Genomic DNA, 26,400 nt, shown 5'->3' with positions numbered 1-26,400 from the left:
CCCCAATGTATTTCAGGGTAGTTGAAGTCCCCCATAATAATGACTTCTCCTTGAGTCGCTGCTTCATCTATTTGCTTTACGAGGATATTCTCCGCTACTTCCATTATTTTTGGAGACTTATAACAAACCCCTATCAGTAATTTATTATTTTTTCCCCCTCCCCTTATCTCCACCCACAGGGACTCTACATTTTCATTAGTTTCACATATATCCTCCCGCAAGACTTTTTAGTTTTAAGGATGATTTTACATATAAACACCCCCCCCCCCCTCGCTTGTTTCTACGGTCATTTCTGAACAGACTATAGCCCTGTAAATTAACTGCCCAGTCATGGCTCTCGTCAAGCCACGTCTCAGATATCCCTACCATGTCATAATTATTTTCCAACAAAATTAATTCTAATTCCTCCATTTTGTTGGTGAGGCTTCTGGCATTAGTGTACATGCATTTTATGTATCTCTCTGTACCTCTATTCCTTCTTACTTTATTGACTGTTCTAACCCCACCCCCAATTTCTTTATTTGTGCCCAGGTCACTATCTGCACTATCTTCCCCTCCTATAAAATGAATACCCTCCCCCCCCAGTCCCTAGTTTAAACACTCCTCCAACCTTCTAGCCATTTTCTCCCCCAGCACAGCTGCACCCTCCCCATTGAGGTGCAGCCGGTCCCTAGCGTAGAGTCTGTAGCCAACTGAGAAGTCGGCCCAGTTCTCCAGGAACCCAAATCCCTCCTTCCTACACCAGTTCTTGAGCCACAATGTTGGTAAAGTGTTCTTTTCTTTATGAGCTTCATTGTACCATCTTTAAACAAATTGTTGCTTTGCATTGCCAAAAAACTCTTTTTGTTTCGTCTGACCACAGAACATTTTCCCAGAAGGATTGTGGTTTGTCAAGGTACTCTTTGGCAAAGATCAGTCGTTCCTTTTTATGTCTTTTCTTCAGCAATGGTTTCTTCCTTGACCCTCGCCCATAAAGCTCTGCTTGGTTTAGTGTGTGGTGTATGGTACTTGTTGAATCCTTGACCCCAGACTGTTCCAGTTTGGCCTTCAGGTCTTTGGATGTTTGGCATGGTATTTTTTCCACCATTCGCTCCAACATTTGAAGACATCTCGTCAATTTTCCTCTTTTCCCCACGTCCAGGGAGGTTCTTGACGGTCCCATGCTTGGCAAACTTCTTAATAACGTTGCGCACTGTTGAAACTGGGATACCAAGGTCTTTGGAGATGGCTTTATAACCTTTGGAAGTCTTGTGTTTGCTAATAACAGCACTTCTGATGTCCTCAGACAGATCCTTTGTCTTCACCATTGTGACAAAGGAACAGGGCCTACCGTGTGGCTTTTTAAAACAGTGAATTCATCATTCATTGGCTAATTCATGTCACATGGGCACAGACAATTAATCCCAGGAGAATCTCTTTGGTGATTTACCACAGATGAGTCAACATGTGTTTACATACTAAATTAATATAAAGGGTGCCAATACCAGTGTCACAGCAAGCTTTAGGTTTTTCTATTTTTCCCTCCCATTGTTTTTGGTTTTAAATTATTGTTTCTCATTTGCTCTTTTGTATTTAACACAAGGGCTCTATACAAGAAAAACTTTCACTTGATTAATTTCTTTCAGGAAATATTCCACATTATGTGCTTAAACTTCATGGGTGCCAATAACTAGGAGCAGTACTGTACATGTTTTCTATGCTCAAACAGGTGTAAAAGAAATCTGTATTAAAAGACATCTGCTTTAGGCGGCCAAAACAATACTTCCACATCATTGGAATTCAGAAGACCCCCCTTCTTTAGAATAATGGTTCATAGAGATGGATAGAACCCATGCTATGGAAAAGCTGATTGCCCAAACACAAGAAGAGACTATTACAACCGCTACTAAATGGTTTCACTGGAAACCTTCCCCTATCTTCCACTCTACCAAACTATCCTAAATTTGTAATCCAATCTATAAAAGGATGAATACCCATGGATCCACTTGATTTTTCTTTTGCTTCTCCTTACTTTCTATCCTAGAAGCGTCTTGCTTATCCATATACTACATCGGTTTTAGGATATTTATACCATGATTATCCCTCTTTATTCATATGCTTTGATGCTTTATGTAATGAAGTCTATATAACGTTTTTTTCTGTTCTTCCTCTTTCAGACTTTGATTTTCTTTTTATTATTACATTATGCTGTTAAAAAATCAATAAAACTTTGAATTTGAAAAAAAGAAAATGACTACTTTCCTGTGTGAGTTTTTAGATGTGTAACAAGACTTGATTTCCGATTAAAGCATTTCCCACATTCTGAACATGAAAATGGTTTCTCCCCTGTGTGAATTCTCTGATGTATAACAAGATTTGATTTATATGTAATACATTTCCCACATTCTGAACATGAAAATGGTTTCTCCCCTGTGTGAATTATCTGATGTGTAACAAGACTTGATTTCTCTGTAAAACATTTCCCACATTCTGAACATGAAAATGGTTTCTGCCCTGTGTGAATTCTCTGATGTGTAACAAGATTTGATTTATAAGTAAAACATTTCCCACATTCTGAACATGAAAATGGCTTCTCCCCTGTGTGAATTATCTGATGTGTAACAAGGCTTGATTTCTCTGTAAAACATTTCCCACATTCTGAACAAGAAAATGGTTTCTCTCCTGTGTGAATTCTCTGATGGTTAAAAAGTACGGATTTCTCACTAAATCGTTTTCCACATTCTGAACATGAAAATGGCTGCTCCCCTGTGTGTATTTTCTGATGTCTACCAAGAGATGATTTCCTTGTAAAACATTTCCCACATTCCGAACATGAAAATGGTTTCTTCTCTATGCGAACTATTTCATGTTCAACAGCCCTTCTGTGACTTTTGTTTTGCATATTTGTCTTTGATGAAGCAGAAAAAAGGACCTGCTGAAAAGGATCAGATGACAGATTTTTTCTGATAACATCTTGAGGTGTATCTGGTATAATGACATGTCCTTCACAAGTATGTGATGCGATACCAAGAATATCTGCTGAAAAATCTGAGAGTATCAGTTGTCCCTCTGAGCTCCTGGTACAGTCATCTGCTAAGAATAAAAATGATTTTATTATTTTTCAGTGACATTGCATTGGAATTATAGTACTATTTATATTTTTATATACTTTATAGCATTTCCATGCAAACTGCAATACAAATCAATTATTGACAGACTAAGACAAAAGACCACAAAGAGGGACTGAGATTACAGTGTAAGGTCACCAGGTTATGTGCTTACAAATTTGACCTAAAACTACATCAGATTTTCACATTAAAAGTAGATAGAGAGAGGCATCTATTTGTACTCTCTTTATCTATCTAGCAGGTCAGTTACGTAACATTATGAGGTCAGTCCTCCCCAAGGCCAATGACGGATTATTTTTTAACTACCAGAGTGACTGTTTACTTCGTTTTCTGGAGAGACCACCTTATACAAATAATAATATCTTAACCCTTTCTAGACCTTTGACGTACTAGTACGTTGTGGAAGGGAAGGACTTCCTGACCTAGGACTTACTGGGCACATCATGGAGATTCCGCGTGCACAGGTGCTGCGCCCATTAATGCCACTGCGTGTTCAGTTAACATCATAGCTGACACACAGCACTCACTGCCAGGAGCAGTGACCACACCGCTTCCGGCAGTTTAACCCCCTAAATGCTGCGATAGATATCGACTGCAGTATTTAAAAGGCAAGGAGGAGTGAGCTTCCTCTCCCCTAAGATTGGCGCCCCTGCGACGTCATTGCGGGGGCCAGATTGTTGTCATCGTGACCAGAGGTCGTCATCTGGGTCACCAGGCTACGGCAAACCCCTTAGACCATGTGCAGAGCATGGTCTAAGGGGCTTGTGTCAGTGTAGAACTGACAGTTATAAATCAGTGGAATGCTTGTATATTGCAGTGATTTATAACTGTCATTAGACTGTAAAAAGTGAAAGTCTCATAGAGGGACTAAATAATAAAGTGTAAAAAAAAAAAGTAAAACAAAAAATTGTAAAAATATCTTAAAAAAAATAAATAAAATAAAATAATAGAAAAATATATTGTACCCATAAATTTGTACTGTATTTGAATGTAAAAAAAAACCCAGAAAAAGTACAAGTATTGCCGCGTCCGGAACGACCTGCCCCATAAAACTGTCACACTAGTTAAGCCCTACAGTGAGCACTGTATAAAAAAAGGGGCAAAAACTATGCTTTTTTATCATACTACCAAACAAAAAGTGGAATAAAACGTGATCAAAAAGTCGACTGTAAATAAAAATGTCATCTTGTCCAGCAAAAAAACAAGCCACCATACACATCCATCAGTGGAAAAATAAAAAACTTATATCTCTTAGAATACAACGATGCAAAAATATATATATTTTTCTATAAAATAGTTTTTATTGCGTAAAAATGCCAAAACATAAAATTATATAAATGTGGTGTCGTTGCAATTGTACTGACCCGAAGAATAAACCTGCTTTATCACTTTTACCACACGCAGAAAAGCATAAAAAACACAATTGCTGATTTGTTGTTTTTTGTTCATTCTGCCTCACAAAAATCGGAATAGAAAGCAATAAAAAAAAATTATGTGGCAGAAAATGGTACCAATATAACGTCAACTCGTCTGGCAAAAAACAAGCCCTCACATGAATGTCTGCAGAAATATATTGATGCAGCAATAAAAAGCGTCTTTTAGTGAGTGACACCAGCCAAACAGAAAAATACGATATAAATCTGTTATCCCTGTAATTGCACCGACCCGAAGAATAAAGTCGTCAAATTACTTATACCACACAAGGAACTGCATAAAAAAATAAATAAAACCAATTCTTCACCTGCTGGTGATTTGTTCATTCTGCCTCCCTAAGATCGCAGTAAGGTTCAGCTCACATTTATCCTGCGCTCTGCGCTGAGCGCTTGCTCCGGGATTTCCATGTAAATTTCGGAAATACGTGATTCAGACGGAACCCCCGGTGGAAGATTCCCTATAATGAGGCAGATGGAGGCACTGTAGATGCCGTCTGTCCTATGATCCGGTGTCACGCACAGTGTAGGAAAGACAAAGTGCAACACAAAGGGAAGAGGGAAAGGGAGCCCAGGCACTAGGGAAAGGGGGAATTGAGACCTCCTAGGCTGATTTAATATCACCCTGTCTCCCCTACCATCCCTATATTGGTTCCTCGCCAATCGCCGAACAGGAAACCTAAGACCTGTAACTCCCTAGAGCTAGGCCCTGGATAGGAAAGAGGGGGATGAGCACTATTCAGTACCCACTAACAATTAAAGATAACAAGGGAGACAAACACAGGGGGAAGCAACTTAGCTTGAGCCGAATCAGAGAGATTACACCAAACGTCTTCCAAGCACCAGAGAGTAAGGAGACTGCAATAGCTCCAAGCCTTCACAAGGGAACATGTCAGTATCACCAGCGCCTCCCTGTAGCAAACTGAAAGTATTTAAACACCCAGGCCAGGATGTCAATCAGCGCAAGAGGGAGGTAGCCGCTGGGTCCTAGAATAAGACAGATTTAAGAAGGCGTCTGTAATGCCAAACGAAGTGACCTCCTGCAACCAGCTGCAGAGCGACTGTCTGCTACATCTGACACATTTGTGACATCCGGATGTGTTCATCTTTTTAAGCATGCATAAAAGCGCGGTCCGCTACAGTTTTGTGCACTTCTGAAAAGAAGAACACCGCTGAGAAGAGGCCAGATGGAGTCCAGAGTAACTCTGCTGCCTTATTAGAGTGAATGGATCTGTCATGTGTGTGTCAGAGGTGACAGACAGTCGCCCTGCAGTGGTTTACAAGAGATCTCCAAGTTTGGCAATGCAGACAGCTGCCTAGATAGGAGGGTGTGTTTAGGACCCAGCGACTACCTCCCTTTGTCTGGGTGTATATATACCTGGTGTGTCTTGGTGGGGAACGCCGGTAATACTCATTTCTACTTGGAACTTGGCTGAAGCAGCATAGTTAGTAAAGCCGAATAAAGACTTGCGTCCATCAAGTTCGACCTGTTAGTTCTGTAATTGCTAAAGTTGATCCAGAGGAGGGCAAAAACCCCAAATGATTTAGCCAATCTTCACCTGAGGAAAAATTCCCTCCCGACTCTGAAACCAGCAGTCAGAATAAATCCCTGTATCAACCTACTATTTTATTTTATTTTTAAGTATATGCTGAAATCTGCCTGGTATCTAGAAATGCATCCAGTCCCCGCTTGAACTGGTTTAGTGAATCCGACATTACCGTCTCCTCACTCAGTGAATTCCATATTCTCACTGCTCTTACCGTAAAGAACCCCTTCCTATGCTGGTGCTGAAACCTTTTCTCTTCCAGTCTTAGTGAATGCCCTCTTGTTAGCGTAATATCCCTCCTTTTGAACAAATCCCGGGCAAGGTCTCTATACTGTCCCCTAACATATTTGTACACATTTATTATGTCCCCCCTCAACCTTCTCTTTTCCAGGCTGAAAAGTCCTAGTTTTGCCAACCTCTCTGGGTATTGCAGTCCCTCCATTCCCCTTATTAATTTTGTTGCCCTCCTTTGTACCTTTTCAAGCTCATTTATATCCTTTCTATATATTGGGGCCCATAACTGAGCACAGTATTCCAAATGTGGTCTGACCAGTGCTTTGTACAGTGGAAGAACAATGTTCTCATCCTTTGCAGCTATACCTCTTCTGATACATCCCATTACCCTGTTTGCCCTTACAGCAGCGGCCTGACTTTGGGCACTCCAATTTAGTTTGCTATCAATCAAGATGCCCAAGTCCTTCTCCATCTCTGAATTCCCCAATGGTTTCCCATTCAGTGAGTACTGGTGACTTCCATTTTTCCTTCCCATATGTATGACCTTACATTTCTCCTCGTTAAACCTCATTTGCCATTTAATGCTCCACCTACCCAGCTTATCCAAATCCCTCTGTAGGTCTTCACTATCCTCTTTTGTATTAATTGTTTTACATAACTTTGTCATTTGCAAATATTGATATTTTACTATTTATCCCGTTGACTATGTCGTTAATAAAGATATTAAATAACATTGGGCCTAGTACAGACCCCTGTGGTACTCCACTAGTGACGCTTACCCAATCTGAGTATATTCCATTTATAACCACCCTCTGCCTTCTATCCTTTAGCCAGTTAGCTACCCACTTGCAGACATTTTCCCCCAGCCCCATCATTCTCATTTTGTATACCAACCTATTATGTGGCACGCTATCAAACGCTTTTGAGAAGTCGAGATACACGACATCCACTGGTTCCCCCTGATCTACTCGAGAGCTAACCTCCTCGTAGAAGTCAATCAGGTTTGTTTGGCAGGAGCGATTCCTCATGAATCCATGTTGGTTCGGGGTTAATAGATTATTAGCATCAAGATGCTCCATGATTGCCTCATTAATAAAGCCTTCAAAAATTTTGCCCACAACGGACGTCAGACTCACCGGCCGATAGTTTCCGGTGTTACTTTTTGCTCCCTTTTTGAATATTGGCACTACATTCGCCTGTCGCCAATCAAGTGGTACAGACCCAGTCTCAACAGAGTCCTTAAATATAAGATATAACGGTCTGTCTATCACATTACTTAGTTCCCTTAGTACCCGTGGGTGTATGCCATCAGGTCCTGGTGATTTGTTTATTTTAATGTTACTGAGGCGTTTCTGTACCCCAGCTTGGGTTAGATTTGTCATACTTAGTGGAGGATTAAGTTTGTCACTTCTCATTTCGCCTGTTAGTTCTTTTTCCTTTGTGAAAGTTGACGAAAAAAATTTATTTAATAGATTAGCTTTATCCTCATCTTTCTCTATGATTTTGCCTTCATCACTTTTTATCGGTCCAATATTATTCGATTTAATCCTTTTACTATTTATATACGTAAAGAACAGTTTGGGATTTGATCTACTTTCCCTAGCAATACGTCTCTCTGTTTCCTCCTTTGCTATTTTTATTTGTTTTTTGCAGGTTCTCGTTTTTTCCTTGTAACACATTAGTGCCTCCTTGCTGTTTTCCTGTTTTAATCTCTTGAATGCCTCTTTTTTGCTATTTAACGCCCCTTTTACGTTCTTATTCAACCATATTGGTTTCCTCTTATTTCTGGCCCTTTTATTCCCATACGGTATATACCTCTCGCACTGAGTATTCAGAATTCTTTTGAAGGTTTCCCATTTACTATTCGTATTTCCTTGATTAAGAACTTTGTCCCAGTCTATAAGTTGAAGGTTTTCTTTCAGCTGATCAAACTTCGCCCTCCTAAAGTTTAATGTTTTAGTTGTTCCCTTATTGATAACCCTACTGAAAGGCATTTTGAAATTGATAATATTATGATCGCTATTACCTAGGTGCCCCCCTATCTGTACCTCAGTTATTCTATCAGGCCTATTAGTCAATATTAAGTCCAACATTGCCTTCCCTCTCGTTGGTTCCTGCACTAGTTGGGAGAGATAATTATCCTTGATATTTGTCAAGAACCTTTTTCCTTTCTGCGATCTACAGGTTTCTGTTTCCCAGTCAATATCCGGGTAGTTGAAGTCCCCCATTACAATCACCTCATTATGTTTTGCTACTTTGTCTATTTGTCCTAATAGCAGTTTCTCATTCTCCTCTGTTATATTAGGTGGCTTATAGCAGACCCCCAGTAATATTTTATTATTATTTTTTGCCCCCTCTATCTCTACCCCCATGGTACCCACTCTATGGAGTCTTGAGGCCGTGTTCCCTGTTGGAGTTTCTTCTAAAGCTAAGTTGTTATTCCCGTGTTGTCTTGCCCTTTTTTCTTTAGAGTGCTAGCGGAGGTTGACTAGTGCTCATCTCCTTCCACCCCCAGCTATAGCCTTAAGCCAGGGATAGTAGGGCGAGGCACGTGATGGGCGACAGCTGCGGAGGCTGTATAGGGACGTTAGGGGGAGACAGGGTGACGCTAGTCCAGATTAGGAGGTCAGCTCTTCCCCCTTTCCCTAGTGTCTGAGCTCCCTTTCCCCTCTGTGCTGCACTCACACCTGGCGTGACTCTCTGTGTTGCACTCACACCTGGCGTGACATTATAACTGGCCGAGCACGTTTTGAGAAAAAAAAAAAAGAAAAAAAAAACGACACAAGATTGACTTTTCGTTTTTTTTTTCTTTGCGTGTTTTTGGGCGTGCACCTTTTTTTTTCCTTACTCCCTTTAGTATGGGATCAGTTGCAGAGCAGTTCTGCTGTCTGTCTCTGGAGGTGAATGACCTCCGCTGTGAGGTTCAGCAGTATCAGCGGTTACAGGCCGCCAATGTGGGGGTCTCTGCAGGTAGGCCTGTTCAGCCTGAACCCAAGGTTGCCCTCCCGGACAGGTTTTCAGGAGGTAGGGACAGGTTTTTTGTGTTTTAGGAGGCATGCAAATTGTATTTCAAGCTTCATCCCTACTCCTCCGGTAATGAGGAGCAACGGGTTGGCATTGTGATCTCTCTACTGCAGAGAGATCCTCAGTCGTGGACGTTTTCGTTACCGCAGGATTTGGTTTGTCTCCAATCTGTGGAAGTTTTTTTTGGAGCTCTTGCCCTCATCTATGATGACCCTGACCAAGTCGCCTTGGCTGAGTCTAAGCTACGTCGCCTTCAGCAGGGGATTCGGTCAGTGGAAACATACAGTTCGAAATTCCGTAGATGGGCAACGGATTCCAAATGGAATGACTCAGCCCTTAAAAGTCAATTTTGCGAGGGGCTAACAGAAAGGTTGAAAGATGCCTTGGCTGTATATGATACCCCTCAGTCCTTGGAGGCTGCCATGTCTTTGGCCATATGTCTGGATAGGTGCCTTCGGGATAGACGGGTGCGACCTCCTTCTCCAGTGCCTTTTTGTTGGGGTTGTGTACCTTTGCCAACGGAGCGGTCTGGGGGTGAACCAGTACTGAGGGAGGTGGAGGAACCTATGCAGTTAGGGGGTGTCTGCACATCATACATCTCCCCGGAGATTCGCAAGAAAAAAGGCGTATGTTTTTTTTGTGGGAAAAAGGGACAGTTTGTTGGAGCCTGTCCTTCAATTCCTAAACAAAAACAGACTCGATTAACTCTCTGTAGTCTGGAGTTGGATAAACAAGGGGTGCATTTGTGGCCAAACTGCAGTTCCCGCTTTGTCCTGACTGCGGAGGTGGTGCTAGAGAGCAAAACCGAAAAAAATTCTGTGTTTGTTGACAGTGGAGCTGGGGTCAGCATGGTTGATGCTGAGTTTGTGAAAACTCATGGTCTCGTTTGCTGTGCTTTAGCTGAAGCTATTCCCATCTTTGCCATTGACTCGGCGCCACTTGCACAGAAAGCATTTACTCAGATTGTACATAATGTGAAACTGAGGGTGGGGTCAGTTCATTGTGAAATCATTCCTTGCTATGTTTTGGAGAATCTCCCTACTCTGATTGTTTTAGGTATCCCCTGGCTTGTTAAACATAATCCATTGGTGGATTGGCAAACCGGGGAGATTATTGAATGGGGAGATTACTGCCATGAGAACTGTCTGAATGTTTCCATTGCTGCTGTCTCTGCGGAGATACTGCCTGCTTTTCTGTCTGGTTTTGAGGACGTTTTTTATGAGAAGGGGTGTCAGGATTTGCCTCCTCATCGTGCTTATGACTGTCCTATTAACCTGACCCCCGGAGCTAAACTACCCAAGTCCAGACTGTATAATCTTTCTGGCCCTCAGAGACAAGCCATGAAGGATTTAATTACGGAAAGTCTGGAGAAGGGACATATCAGACCCTCATCTTCACCCCTGGCGGCAGGGTTCTTCTTTTTGAAGAAAAAGGATGGCGGTCTACGTTCCTGTTTAGATTTCCGGGAATTAAATCAAATGACCATCCGTGATCCATACCCTCCTCCTCTGATTCTTGATTTGTTCAGCCAGGTTGTGGGAGTTAAGGTATTCTCCAAGTTGGATTTATGGGGAGCCTACAATCTGGTTAGAATCAGAGAGGGGGACGAATGGAAGACAGTGTTCAATACCCCGGAAGGTCATTTCGAGAGTCTGGTTATGCCTTTTGGCTTGAACAGTGCACCTGCAGTATTCCAGCATTTCATAAATTATATTTTTCATAATTTGGTGGGGAAGTTTGTGGTGGTCTATCTAGACGATATTTTGGTTTATTCACTTGATTTTGAGACCCATCGGGGGCATGTTAAGCAGGTGCTCCAGATATTAAGGGATAACAAACTCTATGCCAAACTAGAGAAATGTGTTTTCGCTGTTCAGGAGGTGCAGTTTTTGGGGTACTTGTTGTCATCTTCAGGTTTTTCGGATGGATCGGGAGAAGATCCGTGCAGTCCTTGACTGGGAACGTCCAGAGAACCTGAAGGCCCTACAACGTTTTCTGGGCTTTACTAATTTTTACTGGAAATTCATCCAAAATTACTCTATTGCAGTGAAACCCCTTACTGACATGACTAAGAAGGGGTCTGATTTTTCAAAATGGTCGGAGGCTTCCCTCCAGGCGTTTTCTTCCTTAAAGAATCACTTTGCCACTGCACCTATACTCTGTCAACCCAATGTTTCTCAACCCTTTATTGTGGAGGTTGATGCTTCAGATGTCGGGGTTGGGGCTGTGTTGTCTCAGGGTTTGTCCCCTGGTAAATGGCGTCCATGCGCCTTCTTTTCTAAAAAATTGTCTTCGATTGAGAGAAATTATGACGTGGGTAATAGGGAACTTTTGGTTATTTGTACCACCTGATCTGCGCCGTAAAGTAATCAAGGAACATCATAACTCTGGGCTTGCTGGGGATCTCCTCGGTGTGGCAATGTGTTCTGCGTAATTTGAAGACCATGGGTGACAGGTATAAACGTATGGCTGACAGAAAACGCTTGCCAGGTCCGGACCTGAATGTGAATGACTTTGTGTGGTTGTCTACAAAGAATATAAGATTGAAAGTTCTTTCTTGGAATCTGGGACATAGGTTTATTGGTCCCTACAAAATTACCGCCGTCATTAACCCAGCAGCAATGTGTTCCACAGGTCCTTACTCAAAAGGTACGTAGAACCTCTTGAGCCCTCACCTCTACCACTGCCCCCAGTAATGGTTGATGGTAATTTGGAGTTTGAGACTTCGAGGATAGTAGATTCTCGTCTCCAATGTTGTTCTCTGCAATACTTGGTGCAATGGAAAGGCTATGGTCCGGAGGAGAGGATGTGGGTTTCAGCGTCAGAGGTGAACGCTCCCAGATTGGTTTGCTCTTTTCACACCTCTTTTCCTGAGAAACCCTGTCCTAAGTGTCCGGAGGCCACTCGTAGAGGGGGGGTACTGTCACGGGTGTGTCAGAGGTGACAGATAGTCGCTCTGCAGTGGTTTGCAGGAGATCTCCACGTTTGGCAATGCAGACTGCTGCCTAGATAGGAGGCTGTGTTTAGAACCCAGCGACTACCTATTTCCATACACGGATTTCATGCAAGGGATGCTGGTCTCTGTACAGGTGTTCTTTCCATCATACCCTGTCTTTTTTAGCTGTACTACTCCCACAGGGGAATGTCACCCTGGCTCTCAGCACAGTCCAGTGAGTAATGAAAGGGAGATACACGGCACAGCCTTGCGGGAACCCTTAGGGCCCCGGGGCTTGGTATCCATGCGTAGAAGGGGCCCGACTGTGTCTGATGACACCAGAACCGGCTCCCTAGGACCGTTCATTAAGGAGGTATAGCCCATTTTAGTTTTTGGAAGTTTTTAGCTGAGAGAGACCAGGGATGGAGATTTAGGCTCAGCCAGGAGGCAGGAGAGTGAGTGACCTAGAGAAGTTAAGCGCTCCAGCAGCAGCTAGCTCAGGGTCTTTTTCCTTGGGAGGTCGTGACGACACGTCGTGTGGGAGAAGTCCTGCAACAAAGAGAGAGGGCCACACAAGCCTCCCATGTGGCAGTCCCTCCCCAGAAAGCCAGGCCTTCCATCTGACTGGTAACTGACTCTTAAGTTCTGCTTATATCTTTTGTACCACTACTAGTGTGTTTGCATCTCTGACCATCATGTATATATAACCCTTATGTATATAGTGTAATGTGTGGTGTGCCCTTACGGTGATTAAATATATAATTTAACCTTGGGCTGCTCTTTTATCTCGATCCACGGACTCTCACGTCCGTTGTTCGGTCCGACGAACACGCTACCAGCCTCTCAGCCTGTAAGGGGTGTGAGCAAGTGTGGTGCCACGTCAGTGACTGAGTGGGCCACCTCTTCTCACTCCCTGGTGCCTTCCTGTATCCGTGTGGACAGGGGGTGTCTGTGTAGAACCATGCCAATCTGAGTTTACGCATCCTCGAGGGGGTGCGGAACGTCACGTTGGTGCAAAGGGCAGATCCATATCAAGTCATCCGTCTGATGTAATAGTGACATCAGGCGGGTGGCTAGGTGTGGATCCGTCACAATTGGTGGCAGCGGTGGGATTCTGCGGGATCTCTCTGGTGCCATTTCATCACATTGGTGGCAGCGGTGGGATTCTGCGGGTCTCTCTGCTGCCATTTCTTCACATTGGTGGCAGCGGTGAGATTCTGCAGGCTCTCTCTGCTGCCATTTCTTCACATTGGTGGCAAGCAGTGTGTGAGTGTGGAACCCATACTCACAGACACTAAGGACTGCCAGTAGTAGCTTTTGCTGCTGGGGTCTTAAGATCAGCTCAGCACTAGACAGTCCGAGTACAAATGCTGTAAGATGTGCATCAGGTTGGAGTTCGGTGTCAGTGACCATAGAGTGCAAGGATGGCCAGTGTCACCAGGGGCAGAACCAAGGAGATGTCCAATGCTCCGGATGGTAGGGAGGAGGTGGAAGACGATGTCGCTCCAGAAGAAGGGGAGTCCCGCCCAAGCTCCCCAAGGAGAGAGTTGCCGGCGGTCAGTCCCAGAGTAGGCCACCCACCACCTGACCATCCCCCCAGCCAGGCAGGCTTGGATAACCTTGTGCAAGCTGCCTTTGAGAGTCTCATGGCTGGGGACAAGGCCAACTATGAGGCCCTCACAGCCGCAGTGGAACGTTGCGAGGCTGCCGCCGCAGCACAACGTCAGCGGGAGCGCAAGCACCAGAAAAAATGCTTCAGCTCCGGCTGCAGGCCCCAGCCAGTCGCGAGTTCCCGGAGATCCGAGTCCAGAAGCTACGGGTGGAGGACTTCCCCCTGCTGGACAAAGGAGGGGATTTGGACACTTTCTTGCTGGCATTTGAGAAAACCTGCCATCAATACCATCTGCCTGAGGACCAGTGGGTCCGGTTCTTAACCCCTCGCCTCAGGTGTAAGGCCCTGGAAATCTTTGGGTACCTGCCCAGTGAGACCACCCTGAGCTATGAGGACATCAAACAGGCTCTGGTCCGGCATTACAACTTGACCCCTGAGTCGTACCGGAAGAAGCTCCGGGGCATGCAGCGGGGTCCTGCACACAACTGGGTCAATCACATGCGGACCCTACTGACAGCAGTTGCTAAATGGACCACGGGATTGGAGATCACCACCGTCCAGCAGCTGAAGGAGCTCATCGTGACTGAGCAGTTTCTGTGGAACTGCCCGGAGGACCTCCAACAGTACCTCCGTAATAATGACGTCAGGCGGGTGGTGGGGTGTGGATCCGTCACAAGTGGTGGCAGAGGTGGGATTCTGCGGGATCTCTCTGGTGCCATTTCATCACATTGGTGGCAGCAGTGGGATTCTTCAGGGTCTCTCTGCTGCCATTTCTTCACAGTCTAGTTTACAAAATGGGGTCACTTGAGAAGCGTTTCCACTGTTTAGGCACATCAGGGGGTCTCCAGGCGCGACATGGTGTCCACTCTCAATTCCAGCCAATTTTACGTTCAAAAAGTCAGAACAGTTCTCCTTCCCTTCCGAGCCCTGTCATGCGTCCAAAAGTAGTTTTCCTCCACATATGAGGTATCGGCATGCTCAGGAGAAATTGCACAATACATTTTGCAGTCCATTGTCTCCTGCTACCCTCGTGAAAAAAAAAAAAAAATTAGTCTAAAAAAAAAAATTGTTGTGAAAGCCGGAATTAGTCTTACTGGTAATTATGTTTCCAGGAGTCCATCCTGACGGCACTATGGAGGTCGTCCTTCCTATTCTTTACAGGGACAGGAAATGCGAGAGGTTAAAAGGCCCCTCCCACCACCCTTTCCTCAGTGTTTTTCCAAGTAACACACCTGGATGGATGCTAAATCTTGTTTATTTAATTTTATACATTTTAGATTGTACAGTGCATTATATCAAGAATGGAGGGAACTAACTGTGCCGTCAGGATGGACTCCTGGAAACATAATTACCGGTAAGACTAACTCCGGCTTTCCAGGACGTCCCTCCTGACGGCAGTATGGAGAATACCAAAGTATGGCAAACTCTAAGGAGGGACCACAGCCTGTAAAACTTTCCGGCCGAAAGCCAACTGATGACTGGAAAAAACATCAAAAGGTGCTTATGTTAGACCATGTGGCTGCACCACAGATTTGCTCCACTGAAGCCCCTGCTCTCTCTGCCCAAGAGGTGGAAACTGCTCTGGTGGAATGGGTCTTCAGTTCCGTAGGGGGAGATCTATTTTCTGAAATATAGGCCCCCGAGATAGTAGAAGTAATCCATCTGGCTAGAGTTTGTTTTGAGGCTTTTTCCCCTTATTCTTACCCCCATATTGGACAAATAAATTTTGGTCCTGTCTCCAGCCTTTAGTAGCCTGAAGATAATTAATTACTGACTGTCTCACATCCAGGGAATGAAGAGACTGTTCTTTGGGGCTCCTTGAGTTTTGACAAAATGAGGGCAAAATCACTTCTTGATTAAGATTTTTGGTGGAGACAACCTTTGGTCTAAAAGCTGGGTTAAAGCAAAGTACTATACGGTCATCTAAGATACGAAGATACGGATCCTGAATAGAGAGGGCCTGTATTTCCCCTATTCTCTTTGCCGAAGTTATTGCCACTAGAAATGCAGTTTTGAGGGACAGATTTGCAATAGTAACAGCTTCCACTGGCTCATAAGGGTGTTTGCATAGAGCGTTAAGGACCAAATTAAGATCCCATGGAGCAAAAGATTTTCTAATTCTGGGTCTTAGTCTCTGGATGGCTTTAAGAAATCTGACCACCCACGGATGAGATGCTAAGGGATAGTCAAAAAATAAACCAGAACGTTCAGTACACTAGGTCTCAATCCCTTTTTAAATCCCGACTGGAGGAAATCTAGTATTTTAGGAATATTGGGGTGAGAAGAATCTATCCTTGTATTGCCACTCTCAGAACCGAACCTTTTCGAGATTTTCATATAGATTGCAGAGGTGACTGGTTTCCTGCTTGCTTGCATCGTAGATATTGCTTGGTCAGAGAGACCTCGAGCCTTCAGGATCCCCCTTTTAGGATCCAGGCTGGTAACTGGAGTCTTTTCAGGTCGTGATGAATCACAGGGCCCTGGTTGAGGAGGTCCTCCTTTAAAGGCAGAAGAATGGGTTCGTCCTGTGCCATCTTCTACAGCAGAGGGAACCAACTCCTTTTCGGCCAGTAAGGTACTATTAGAAGGACTTCTGCTTGGTCCTCTTGAATTTTCCGTAGAGTCCGTGATATCAATGCTATGGGAGGAAACGCATATGCTGGGCTCAAGCCCCAGTTGTGATTCAAGGCGTCCACGCCCTCTGGTCTGTCTGCTGGATTTAGAGAAAAGAATCTTCTGACCATTTGAAATCCCCAATGGAAACACAACTGCCGGAACACTTCGTTGTTTAGTTCCCATTCCGTCGGTAATAATTTGTGTCTGCTCAGATAGTCCGCCATTCTGTTCTTGGTTCCTGCTAGATGGACCGTCGAAATAGACCAGATCGCTTTTTCCGCCCAGGAACAAATCCTTGTGGCTAGGTCCTGGAGTGCTGGGTGCCTTGGGCCCCCCTGGTGCCGTAGGAAGGAAACTGCTGTCATGTTGTCTGATAACAGCTTCACGTGTTGATTCCTCAACCGAGCTTGGGTGCGATTTAGCGTCTCCCATATCGCGCGTAACTCTCTGTAATTGGATGAGAAGAACGACCTCCATAGTGCTGTCAGGAGGGACGTCCTGAAAAAAAAGGTTAAATGTTCATTTTTTCCTTCCACATTGCTTCAGTTCCTGTGAAGCACCTGAAGGGTTAAAAAACCTCTTGAATGTGGTTTTGAGCACCTTGAGGGGTGCAGTTTTTAGAATGGTGTCACTTTTGAGTATTTTATGTCATATAGACTGCTCAAAGTCACTTCAAATGTGATGTGTTCCCTATAAATTGGTTTTGTAAATTTTTTTGGAAAAATTAGAAGTCGCTGGTCAACTTTTAACCCTTATAATTTTACCATGAATCATGAAGTACAATATGTCATGAAAAAAAACAAATCTCAGAATCCATGGGATCCGTTGAAGCATTACAGAGTTATTACCAAATAAAGTGACACTGGTAAGATTTCAAAAAGTTGGCTTGGTCAGGAAGGTGAAAACAGGTGTGGGGTGTGGGGTCAAGGGGTTAATAAAGTTCAACCATTACCACAATCCACTCCTTTCACTACCTCTACCCATCCCCCTTTCTCTTACAATTGTTTGTTCATTTTAGAATAGATTAATGCATGTGTTATGTAAAATCCTAATAAAGTGATTTTGAAATAAAAAAAATCATTGCAGTGAATGGACACGTCAAAGGCCCGTGTGCATACCGTTCTTGTGTATAAAGACATAAACCCCAGTCAGAGTACTCAGCGCACAGCACTTCAGAATGTGAATGTAGCTTTAGGCCTCAATCAGACATCATTTTTTTTGTCATGCTTGAATAACTTTGAACTAGATCCATTTTTAGTCGATGTATCAGTTTTTCCAATCTGTGTGTCATTAGTTTTTTCCTCACGTGGAAAAAAAAACCTGAGATTTTTCAAATCTTCTGTAAGATGGCCTCCGGACACATCATTGGTGGGAGATATGCATCACAGAGGTGGTTGTTCTCAGTGATGTAAGCCCAGAAGCAAGCTCCAGTATGTATGGTGCTGAGAGGGACAATAGTGTGTGGGAAGAGCCGGGTTATGAGCAGTCAGGTAAGAAGGCCTCCTGTGTGATGTCTCCGGACTAAGTGGGTACACTGGATGCTATCCAGCCTGAGTGTCCTAGACTATCACTAAAGTGCCGTTATTTTAACTGTTTTCTTTGTTTTGCCTGGACTGAAAGGTCATTTATTTCCTATGCGTGTGGCATGGTTTAAGGAGTCTTAATAAACAAATCTGGATATTTTACTTAAACCTCTTCCTGTGCCTACCTCAAGTGCTACAGAGGGAGTAGAAACTTTACAGTTGGTGCAGAAATACGGGCACAAAACACGAGGGGCACATGTGACTGCTGCGCTGAAACTACATGTCTTGTGTAAAAGCGACCGCAGGAGCAGACAATATGGAGAAGCTCATAAATTGGTGCTGGCTAATCTCCAGCAGCAACAGAACAGGCAGTCGATGAAACTCCTAGCCGAAGTGATCCGTTGCACAGCAATTGCCCCACACCCAAGTTAAGGTGATGATTCAGACATGAGGAAGACGGTAAGGAGAGCCTTACCAGGATGACCCTCTCAACCATATGCGCTAGGGAGAAAATTCTGGTTTTAACCACTTTTGAACCTGGTGTAGGAGGTTGAACTTTTGGGACCGGGGAGGTTTGTCAATATGATAGTGTGGCACCCCAGGGGTCTGGTTTCCACAGTAACGGCAATGTTATGTCTGAGAGCAGGTGGGAGGTCTCTTGGTCAGGGATCCTATGCATGCCACACCTCCTGCCCAGTCCTGGGAGGGGAAGAACTTCCCCTATATAAACCTAGGGCTGAGGCAGGGTTAGTGAGTAGAGAAGAAGTAGAGACAGAGAAGCAGATATAGGAAAAGAACATCAGGAGCTCTGTGGGAGCAGTGCTACAAGGAGTCAGGGGCTGGCAGCTGCAGAGCTCGCCCTGACTGAGAAGTTATCACCGGACCCGGAGTCCGAGGCTGTGGGGACTAACTCCTATCCAGCAGCAGAAACCGACCGGCAGGGGATTGCAGGTCCTCTGGCCCAGAAACCCGAAGGCACGGTCACACGCGTGGGACCAGCACCGCCGTCGTGGAGCGGAAGCTACTAGAAGGCCCCGAGTCACCGGCCATACGGGTGAGCACCACACGGTACACTCAGGGACGTGGGCTACTTATACCCGCCTCTAGCAAGGTAGCCGGAAGAGTATCGTTAGTTTGGGAGGCCTACAACTCCGCCTGGCCAGGGGAGATCCCATCTGCTCAAGGACTGACCAGGCCCCAATAGCTAGCCAGTACTCCGGGAGGGTCTATCTTTGTCACCAGTAAAGACCCTGAACTACACCGTACCGTCTCCGAGTGGTTCCTGCTACCCCCATCATCCACGTCGGCTGCCCTGAGGCCATACCCCTCCCGTTGGGGGTTATACTATCACGCTGCACAATACTACCACCGGCCTCAGCGGTCTGCCCTGCAGCAGCAGCTCCTTAGCTGTACTCAACGGGTGGCGTAGTCGTCCAACATCTACCGCTAATACAGCGACACTTAGTCTGACTCCCTGGGCACGGACCGGATCACCGCCACGAGACTACAACCCTCAAGAGATCCGGCTCCGGGTAAGCTCCCGCGTGCGCAACGCAGCGCGACACAGGCCCAGGGGCGCGTCAACTTTTGGCGTAGTCGGCAGGATTTCGTGCCCGCAACCACCGGGTACTGCGTGCCTGAAAAAGACTGTTCAAACTTACCTGTGGTGAAGATTCCCGCCATCCGGCGCCATCTTCCGCTTCCTTCCCGCCATCGGTGGAGTTTTCCCGCCATCCGGCGCCATCTTCGGCCTTCTTCCCGCCATACGTGGAGTTTTCCCGCCATTGGACGCCATCTTGAGGACGCCGCGCGGGAAGAAGAGGGGCGTGGACTCCGAAAGCGCGCGAGAACTGAAGCCCCGCCTCACGTCCGGACGTTGCGTAAGGTCCTGGAAGGAGCCCAGCAGACGCCGACGTCACAGGAGCGCGACGGAAGGTCCTCAACCCTGACGATCCAGTGCGGAGCCGCGGCCTACGGAAGAGGATCATCGCAAGGTAGGCCACGGTCCACTAGGGGGGAGAAGGATGTCGGATACGGAGGAGAGCTTCACCGCTTCAACCCCCGCCAGCGCCACCGCTGTTGCGGTCATGCCTTTCACCATGCCCTATATCCCGGGGGCAGCCTGGCTACCCCAGTACTCAGGGGAGTCACATACCCTGCATGACTTTAGAGAAAAGCTGGATAGCCTCTTCCAGGTGTACCCCCTCACAGAGGAGCAAAAAGTGAGCATCCTGGTGGCCCAATTAACCGGGGCAGCCCAAAGGGAGGTAAAGTCCTGGCCACCTGGGGGGAGGACTGTCGCAGGGATACTAACCCGGCTGAGGGACACCTTTGATACCCGCACCTCAGCCGAGATCAAGCTTAGATTCTACGGGTGCAAACAGCGGGCACATGAGAGTATAAGGGACTATGCCCTGAACCTACAAGAGGCCCTGAGAGCCATTAAGCAGACCGACCCTGACGGCGTGGGAGACGAGGACAGGCTGTTGACTGAACAATTTATAGAGGGTTTATATTGCAATGCCCACCGAACCCAGTTGCGGGCAATGGCCTTACAGGACCCTCATCTGGGATTTGCACAGTTCAAGGACAGAGCCATCCGGGTGCTTCGAGAACCGGCACCAGGTGGCGTTGTGACCCCCAGACGCCCCACTACCACTTACCACCAGGAGGCGGCGCCCTTGTCGGCAGGGCCTGTGGGAGCTGGTGCGCAGGCTTTGAACAATGACCCGGCTCCAGACCTGCACCATCAGGTCCAAGAGCTAGCTAAAAGCGTTGCTGCGCTAACCCGAACTGTGCAGTCTTTACAGGTTTCCACTCCAGGGAAGATCCAGCTGGCATCCGGACCGGAGGACATCCCGTGGCGTCGACCAAGGAGGACCCCACCGGCCAGAGGAAGACCCAGCGACCGATACAACGAGGACGGACGACCCATCTGCTGCCGCTGCAATCAACCCGGACATATGGCAAGGTACTGTCCTTTAAACTGGCACAACCTGGGGTAGAGGGCCAACCCCCAGGAAAAAGATCACCAGGCCCATCGAACTGGCGCGACAAATATGTGGGAGGACGTCCAGTCTTACCCGTGGTACTGGATGGCATTCCTATGAGTGCCCTACTGGACACCGGGTCACAGGTCACCACCATCCCGTACGTGCTCTTCAAGCAGTACTGGAATGACTCGGATATCACCCGCTACCCTGACGACGACTTGAGTATCATCGCCAGCAATGGTCAGCCCGTGCCACAGATTGGATTTAAAGAGGTGACCATTAAAATCGGTAGAGTCGAACTGGCAGCACAGGGACTGATCATTGTAGACATTGACAAACACGAGAGTCACCCAAAGATAACTCTAGGAACTAATGTAATTGAAAATTGTCTTGCAGAGGTGATTTTCCTTTTACAGCAGGTTGCCAAGAACGCCAGCTCCGGCCAGCAGCGAGTGCTCCAGAAAGAGATCCGGGCACTGATGCGACGGCAACAGCTAGAACTCTCCGGTGGTGAGATTGGTAGCGTGCGAATGTGTGACCCTTTCCCTATTGCCATGCCCCCGAAAAGTGAAATGATGATTTGGTGCCGGGCAGCTATTGGTCTGAGAGGTAGAGATTACCAGGCAATGGTAGAACCAGTTTACTCAGACAGTAGGCCCACCATTTTGACAGCACGGGGGGTGGTCAATGTACGCCATGGGAGGGTGCCCGTTCGCATAATGAATATCGGGAAGAGGGAAGTGTACCTGCCCCGGTATGCCACGCTAGCCAAATTGTATACCATCAATCAAGATTCCATACAGTCCGTAGAACCCTTGCCTCCATCTTCCCCGGAGGAAGGTAACGGCTCTCAGAAAACAATGGAGGACTGGTGTCAGCAACTACATTTGGGTACTGACTCCACTCCCTCACACCAGAAACAGGGAGTCTATCGGGTGGTTCAAGAGTACGAGAGAGTGTTTAGTAAACACCCGTTAGACTTCGGGCGAGTCAAGGGGGTAGAACACCACATCCCCACGGGAGACCATCCTCCCATAAAAGAGAGGTATCGACCCGTACCCCCTGCACACTACCAACACGCCAAGGGGATGCTTAGAGACATGAAGGAGGCTGGGGTGATCAGGGATAGCTGTAGCCCCTGGGCAGCTCCACTAGTCTTAGTCAAAAAGAAAGACAACACCATGAGGATGTGTGTAGATTACCGGAAAATCAACCGTATCACACACAAGGATGCGTACCCCTTACCAAGGATAGAGGAGTCTTTGGCTGCTTTAATATCTGCTAACTTCTTCTCTACCTTGGATCTCACTAGTGGGTACTGGCAGGTTCCTGTAGCAGAGGCGGACCGGGAGAAGACCGCATTCACCACCCCGATGGGACTTAGCGAGTTTACCTGCATGCCGTTCGGACTCTGCAACGCACCAGGAACCTTCCAACGATTAATGGAGTGCTGTCTGGGCCACAGAAACTTCGAGACGGTCCTGCTGTACCTGGACGATGTCATCGTATATTCCAAGACGTATGAGGACCACCTGAAACACCTGGCGGAAGTGTTCGAAGCTCTGGCAAGCTACGGCCTAAAGGTGAAACCCTCCAAGTGTCACCTCCTGAAACCAAAGGTGCAGTACCTGGGACACGTGGTGAGCGCTGATGGAGTGGCTCCCGACCCTGATAAGATCACCGCAATTAAGGAATGGCCAAGTCCCTCCAGTGTAAAGGAAGTGCGGCAGTTCCTTGGGTTGGTAGGCTATTACCGCAGATTCATCCCCGGTTTCACCAAAAAGGCAGCTCCTATGCAGGACCTCCTGATAGGCCAGTCCCGGAAGGCCAAGAACCAGAAGCCACCCTTCAGATGGGAGAAGTTAGAAGAAGAGTCCTTCCGCCAGCTGAAGATGGCCCTCACGGGGGATGAAATCCTGGCGTACCCTGATTACAGCCAGCCCTTTATCCTCTACACCGACGCAAGTAACATCGGGCTAGGAGCCGTGCTGTCCCAGATCCAGCAGGGGAAAGAACGAGTAATCGCTTACGCCAGCCGAAAACTGCGACCCACCGAGAGAAACCCTGAGAATTACAGCTCATTTAAGCTAGAGTTCCTGGCAGTGGTGTGGGCAGTCACCGAACGCTTTAAGCACTACCTCGCTTCCTCCCGGTTCACCGTGTACACGGATAACAACCCGTTGACACACCTGGACACAGCAAGACTCGGTGCCCTAGAGCAGAGATGGATGGCCCGTCTGTCCAACTACGAGTTCACAATCAAATACCGGGCAGGACGCTCCAATACCAACGCGGACGCCCTGTCCAGGATGCCAAACCTACCGGACGTAGGAGAAGATCCAGAGGGACTGGAAGAAGTCGAACTCCCCGCGTTCCACCGTCATGGGACTATCCAGTATTCCCACCGGGTAAGGAGTAAGCAAGCTGCTACGTTTAATCCCTTGCCTCACTACAACTGGGCGGAAACGCAAGACAGTGACCCTGCCGTCCGACTGGTGAAGGAGATGCTGACTCGGCCAGAGGCTCGCCTTGACCCAGACGCTCCGGAGGAAGCCAAGCAACTGTGGGCTGAGAAGAGTCGACTGTTCCTTTATAAGGGGAAGTTGTGCCGCCGAATGGTTAACTCCCGGACGCATGAACTAATCTGGCAAGTAGTGGTGCCACGAAGAGACGCAGCCGTGGTGATGGAGGCATACCACGACGGGGCTGGACACTTCGGATGGAAGAAGCTGGAGTTCCTGCTGCGCGGGCGGTTCCACTGGGTAGGCATGAGGGGAACCATCGAGAGGTGGTGCAGAGACTGTGGCCCGTGCAACCTAAGAAGGAAGGACCGTGCCAGCCAGAAGACTCCCCTGCAGTCCATCGTCACCCGGCAGCCGTTGGAACTGGTAGCCTTGGATCATGTAAAACTGACCCCAAGCAGAAGTGGCTACGTCTACGCACTAACCATCGTGGATCACTACTCCCGGTTCTTGGTTGTCATCCCCGTCAAGGACTTAACAGCTCGAACAGCAGCTAGAGCCTTCCAGCAGCATTTCTGCCGTCCACACGGGTACCCGGACCAAGTGTTGACAGACCAGGGACCTGCCTTTGAAGCGGAGGTCTTCCAAGAATTCTGCACTCTGTATGGCTGCCGGAAGATAAGGACGACACCCTATCATCCGCAAACTAATGGACTTTGTGAGAAAATGAACCAGGTGGTGATAGATCTTCTGAAAACATTGCCCCTGGAAGAACGCAGTCTGTGGCCTGAGAGGCTGCCCGACCTAGTGGACCTATACAACCACATCCCGGTAGGTTCCACCAACTGTACCCCGGCTTACCTGATGAGGGCAAGACCTGGTAAGCTACCTGTTGACCTGGAGATGGGAGTCCTGACACCCGAGGACACTTCACCAGAAGCAGACTGGGACACAGAGAGGCAGCAGCAGTACCGGAAAGTACAGGAGAGCGTGGAGCGAAGTCTCTGTCAAGCTAGGGAAAGACAAGAGAAAACTTACAACCAGTATGCTCCCGCTGTTCCCCTGGTACCCGGAGAGCAGGTCTTGAAGAGGAAAAGGCGGCTCCACAAGTTGGACGACCAGTGGGAGAAGGACCCGTACATCGTACTGCCCTCAAGCCACGACAACCCAAAGGTCTGTACCATCAGTAAAGACGGAGGGGAAACCACAACCATTGTATCCCGGGATCACCTGAAGAAGTGTCCCGAACAGCTACGGAACCCTGAAGGGGAACAAGAAGACCCTCGACCCGTAGAGGAAAGGGAAGATATGGTTAGTACTGTGCTCGGAGACTTCCCTCGGTCTTGGACTCAAGTCAATGGCGCAGTTGTGGTACCCGTACTCACCTTCCTCCAACCAGCATCCCAAGCACCTACGGAGCAACAGGTAGAGCTGGAAGAACAGCCGGTCCAGGAGGCAGAAGACCCCACACCAGCAGACCAGGAGGATCAACCCTCTGCTTATAGTGAACCTGCCATGCCTCTAGTGAGCCAAAGGGCCCGTGGACAGCTGCCCAGTTTACCCTTGACAGTTCCTACACCCTGTAGTTCGGGGCTAGACAGTCAGCTCCGTAGGTCTACTAGGGCCACTAGAGGCCAGTTACCCGCACGTTGGAGGATTTGAAGTGTATAAGTTGTTTTATTTATGGTTACCTGTTTTTCTTGTTGCTTGTGTATAATTATGTGTTTCTAGTTATTTATAGGAGTCCTTGGTGGATTTACCGGGAATCCTTGTACATGGTTGGAGCGTAACCTAGGAATGGACTAAAGACTGTTAAGGACTCGGGGCAGGACAGACCCCTACCTGGTTACGTCTCCCTGTTTTGGTGAAATGGACACCTTGCTTTTCTTCAAAAACTGCACCCGGTTGCGGACACGCCGTAGCCATCCTTATGTGTTTTTCTTATTGTATTATTATTGTTTATACCTTGTTATGTTTTTCTAAAAATATGTTTAGTCCCGGAGTACTAAATTTCACTAGGGGGGAATGTGGCACCCCAGGGGTCTGGTTTCCACAGTAACGGCAATGTTATGTCTGAGAGCAGGTGGGAGGTCTCTTGGTCAGGGATCCTATGCATGCCACACCTCCTGCCCAGTCCTGGGAGGGGAAGAACTTCCCCTATATAAACCTAGGGCTGAGGCAGGGTTAGTGAGTAGAGAAGAAGTAGAGACAGAGAAGCAGATATAGGAAAAGAACATCAGGAGCTCTGTGGGAGCAGTGCTACAAGGAGTCAGGGGCTGGCAGCTGCAGAGCTCGCCCTGACTGAGAAGTTATCACCGGACCCGGAGTCCGAGGCTGTGGGGACTAACTCCTATCCAGCAGCAGAAACCGACCGGCAGGGGATTGCAGGTCCTCTGGCCCAGAAACCCGAAGGCACAGTCACACGCGTGGGACCAGCACCGCCGTCGTGGAGCGGAAGCTACTAGAAGGCCCCGAGTCACCGGCCATACGGGTGAGCACCACACGGTACACTCAGGGACGTGGGCTACTTATACCCGCCTCTAGCAAGGTAGCCAGAAGAGTATCGTTAGTTTGGGAGGCCTACAACTCCGCCTGGCCAGGGGAGATCCCATCTGCTCAAGGACTGACCAGGCCCCAATAGCTAGCCAGTACTCCGGGAGGGTCTATCTTTGTCACCAGTAAAGACCCTGAACTACACCGTACCGTCTCCGAGTGGTTCCTGCTACCCCCATCATCCACGTCGGCTGCCCTGAGGCCATACCCCTCCCGTTGGGGGTTATACTATCACGCTGCACAATACTACCACCGGCCTCAGCGGTCTGCCCTGCAGCAGCAGCTCCTTAGCTGTACTCAACGGGTGGCGTAGTCGTCCAACATCTACCGCTAATACAGCGCCACTTAGTCTGACTCCCTGGGC

The 26,400-nt window shown here is 47.4% G+C and overlaps 1 protein-coding gene across 2 annotated transcripts in view; it reads right to left on the bottom strand.

The window, feature by feature from the left end:
* Positions 1 to 272: 272 nt before the first annotated feature.
* LOC141270751 (oocyte zinc finger protein XlCOF8.4-like) overlaps positions 273 to 26,400 on the bottom strand; it is a 31,474-nt gene continuing 5,346 nt past the window's right edge. For both annotated transcript variants that reach the window (XM_073680860.1, XM_073680861.1), the window contains exon 6: positions 273 to 3,072. In XM_073680860.1, coding sequence (XP_073536961.1) covers positions 2,234 to 3,072 — 839 coding nt within the window. In that variant the 3' untranslated portion in view covers positions 273 to 2,233. The remainder of the gene's footprint in view (positions 3,073 to 26,400) is intronic.

The sequence above is a fragment of the Phyllobates terribilis genome, unplaced genomic scaffold (assembly GCF_046119375.1).
Source record: "Phyllobates terribilis strain yellow unplaced genomic scaffold, ASM4611937v1 Scaffold_5__5_contigs__length_657084704, whole genome shotgun sequence".
Taxonomy (NCBI): domain Eukaryota; kingdom Metazoa; phylum Chordata; class Amphibia; order Anura; family Dendrobatidae; genus Phyllobates; species Phyllobates terribilis.
The sequence above is the reverse complement of the archived record's forward strand: the minus strand, read 5'-3'. Positions and strand labels throughout refer to the sequence as shown.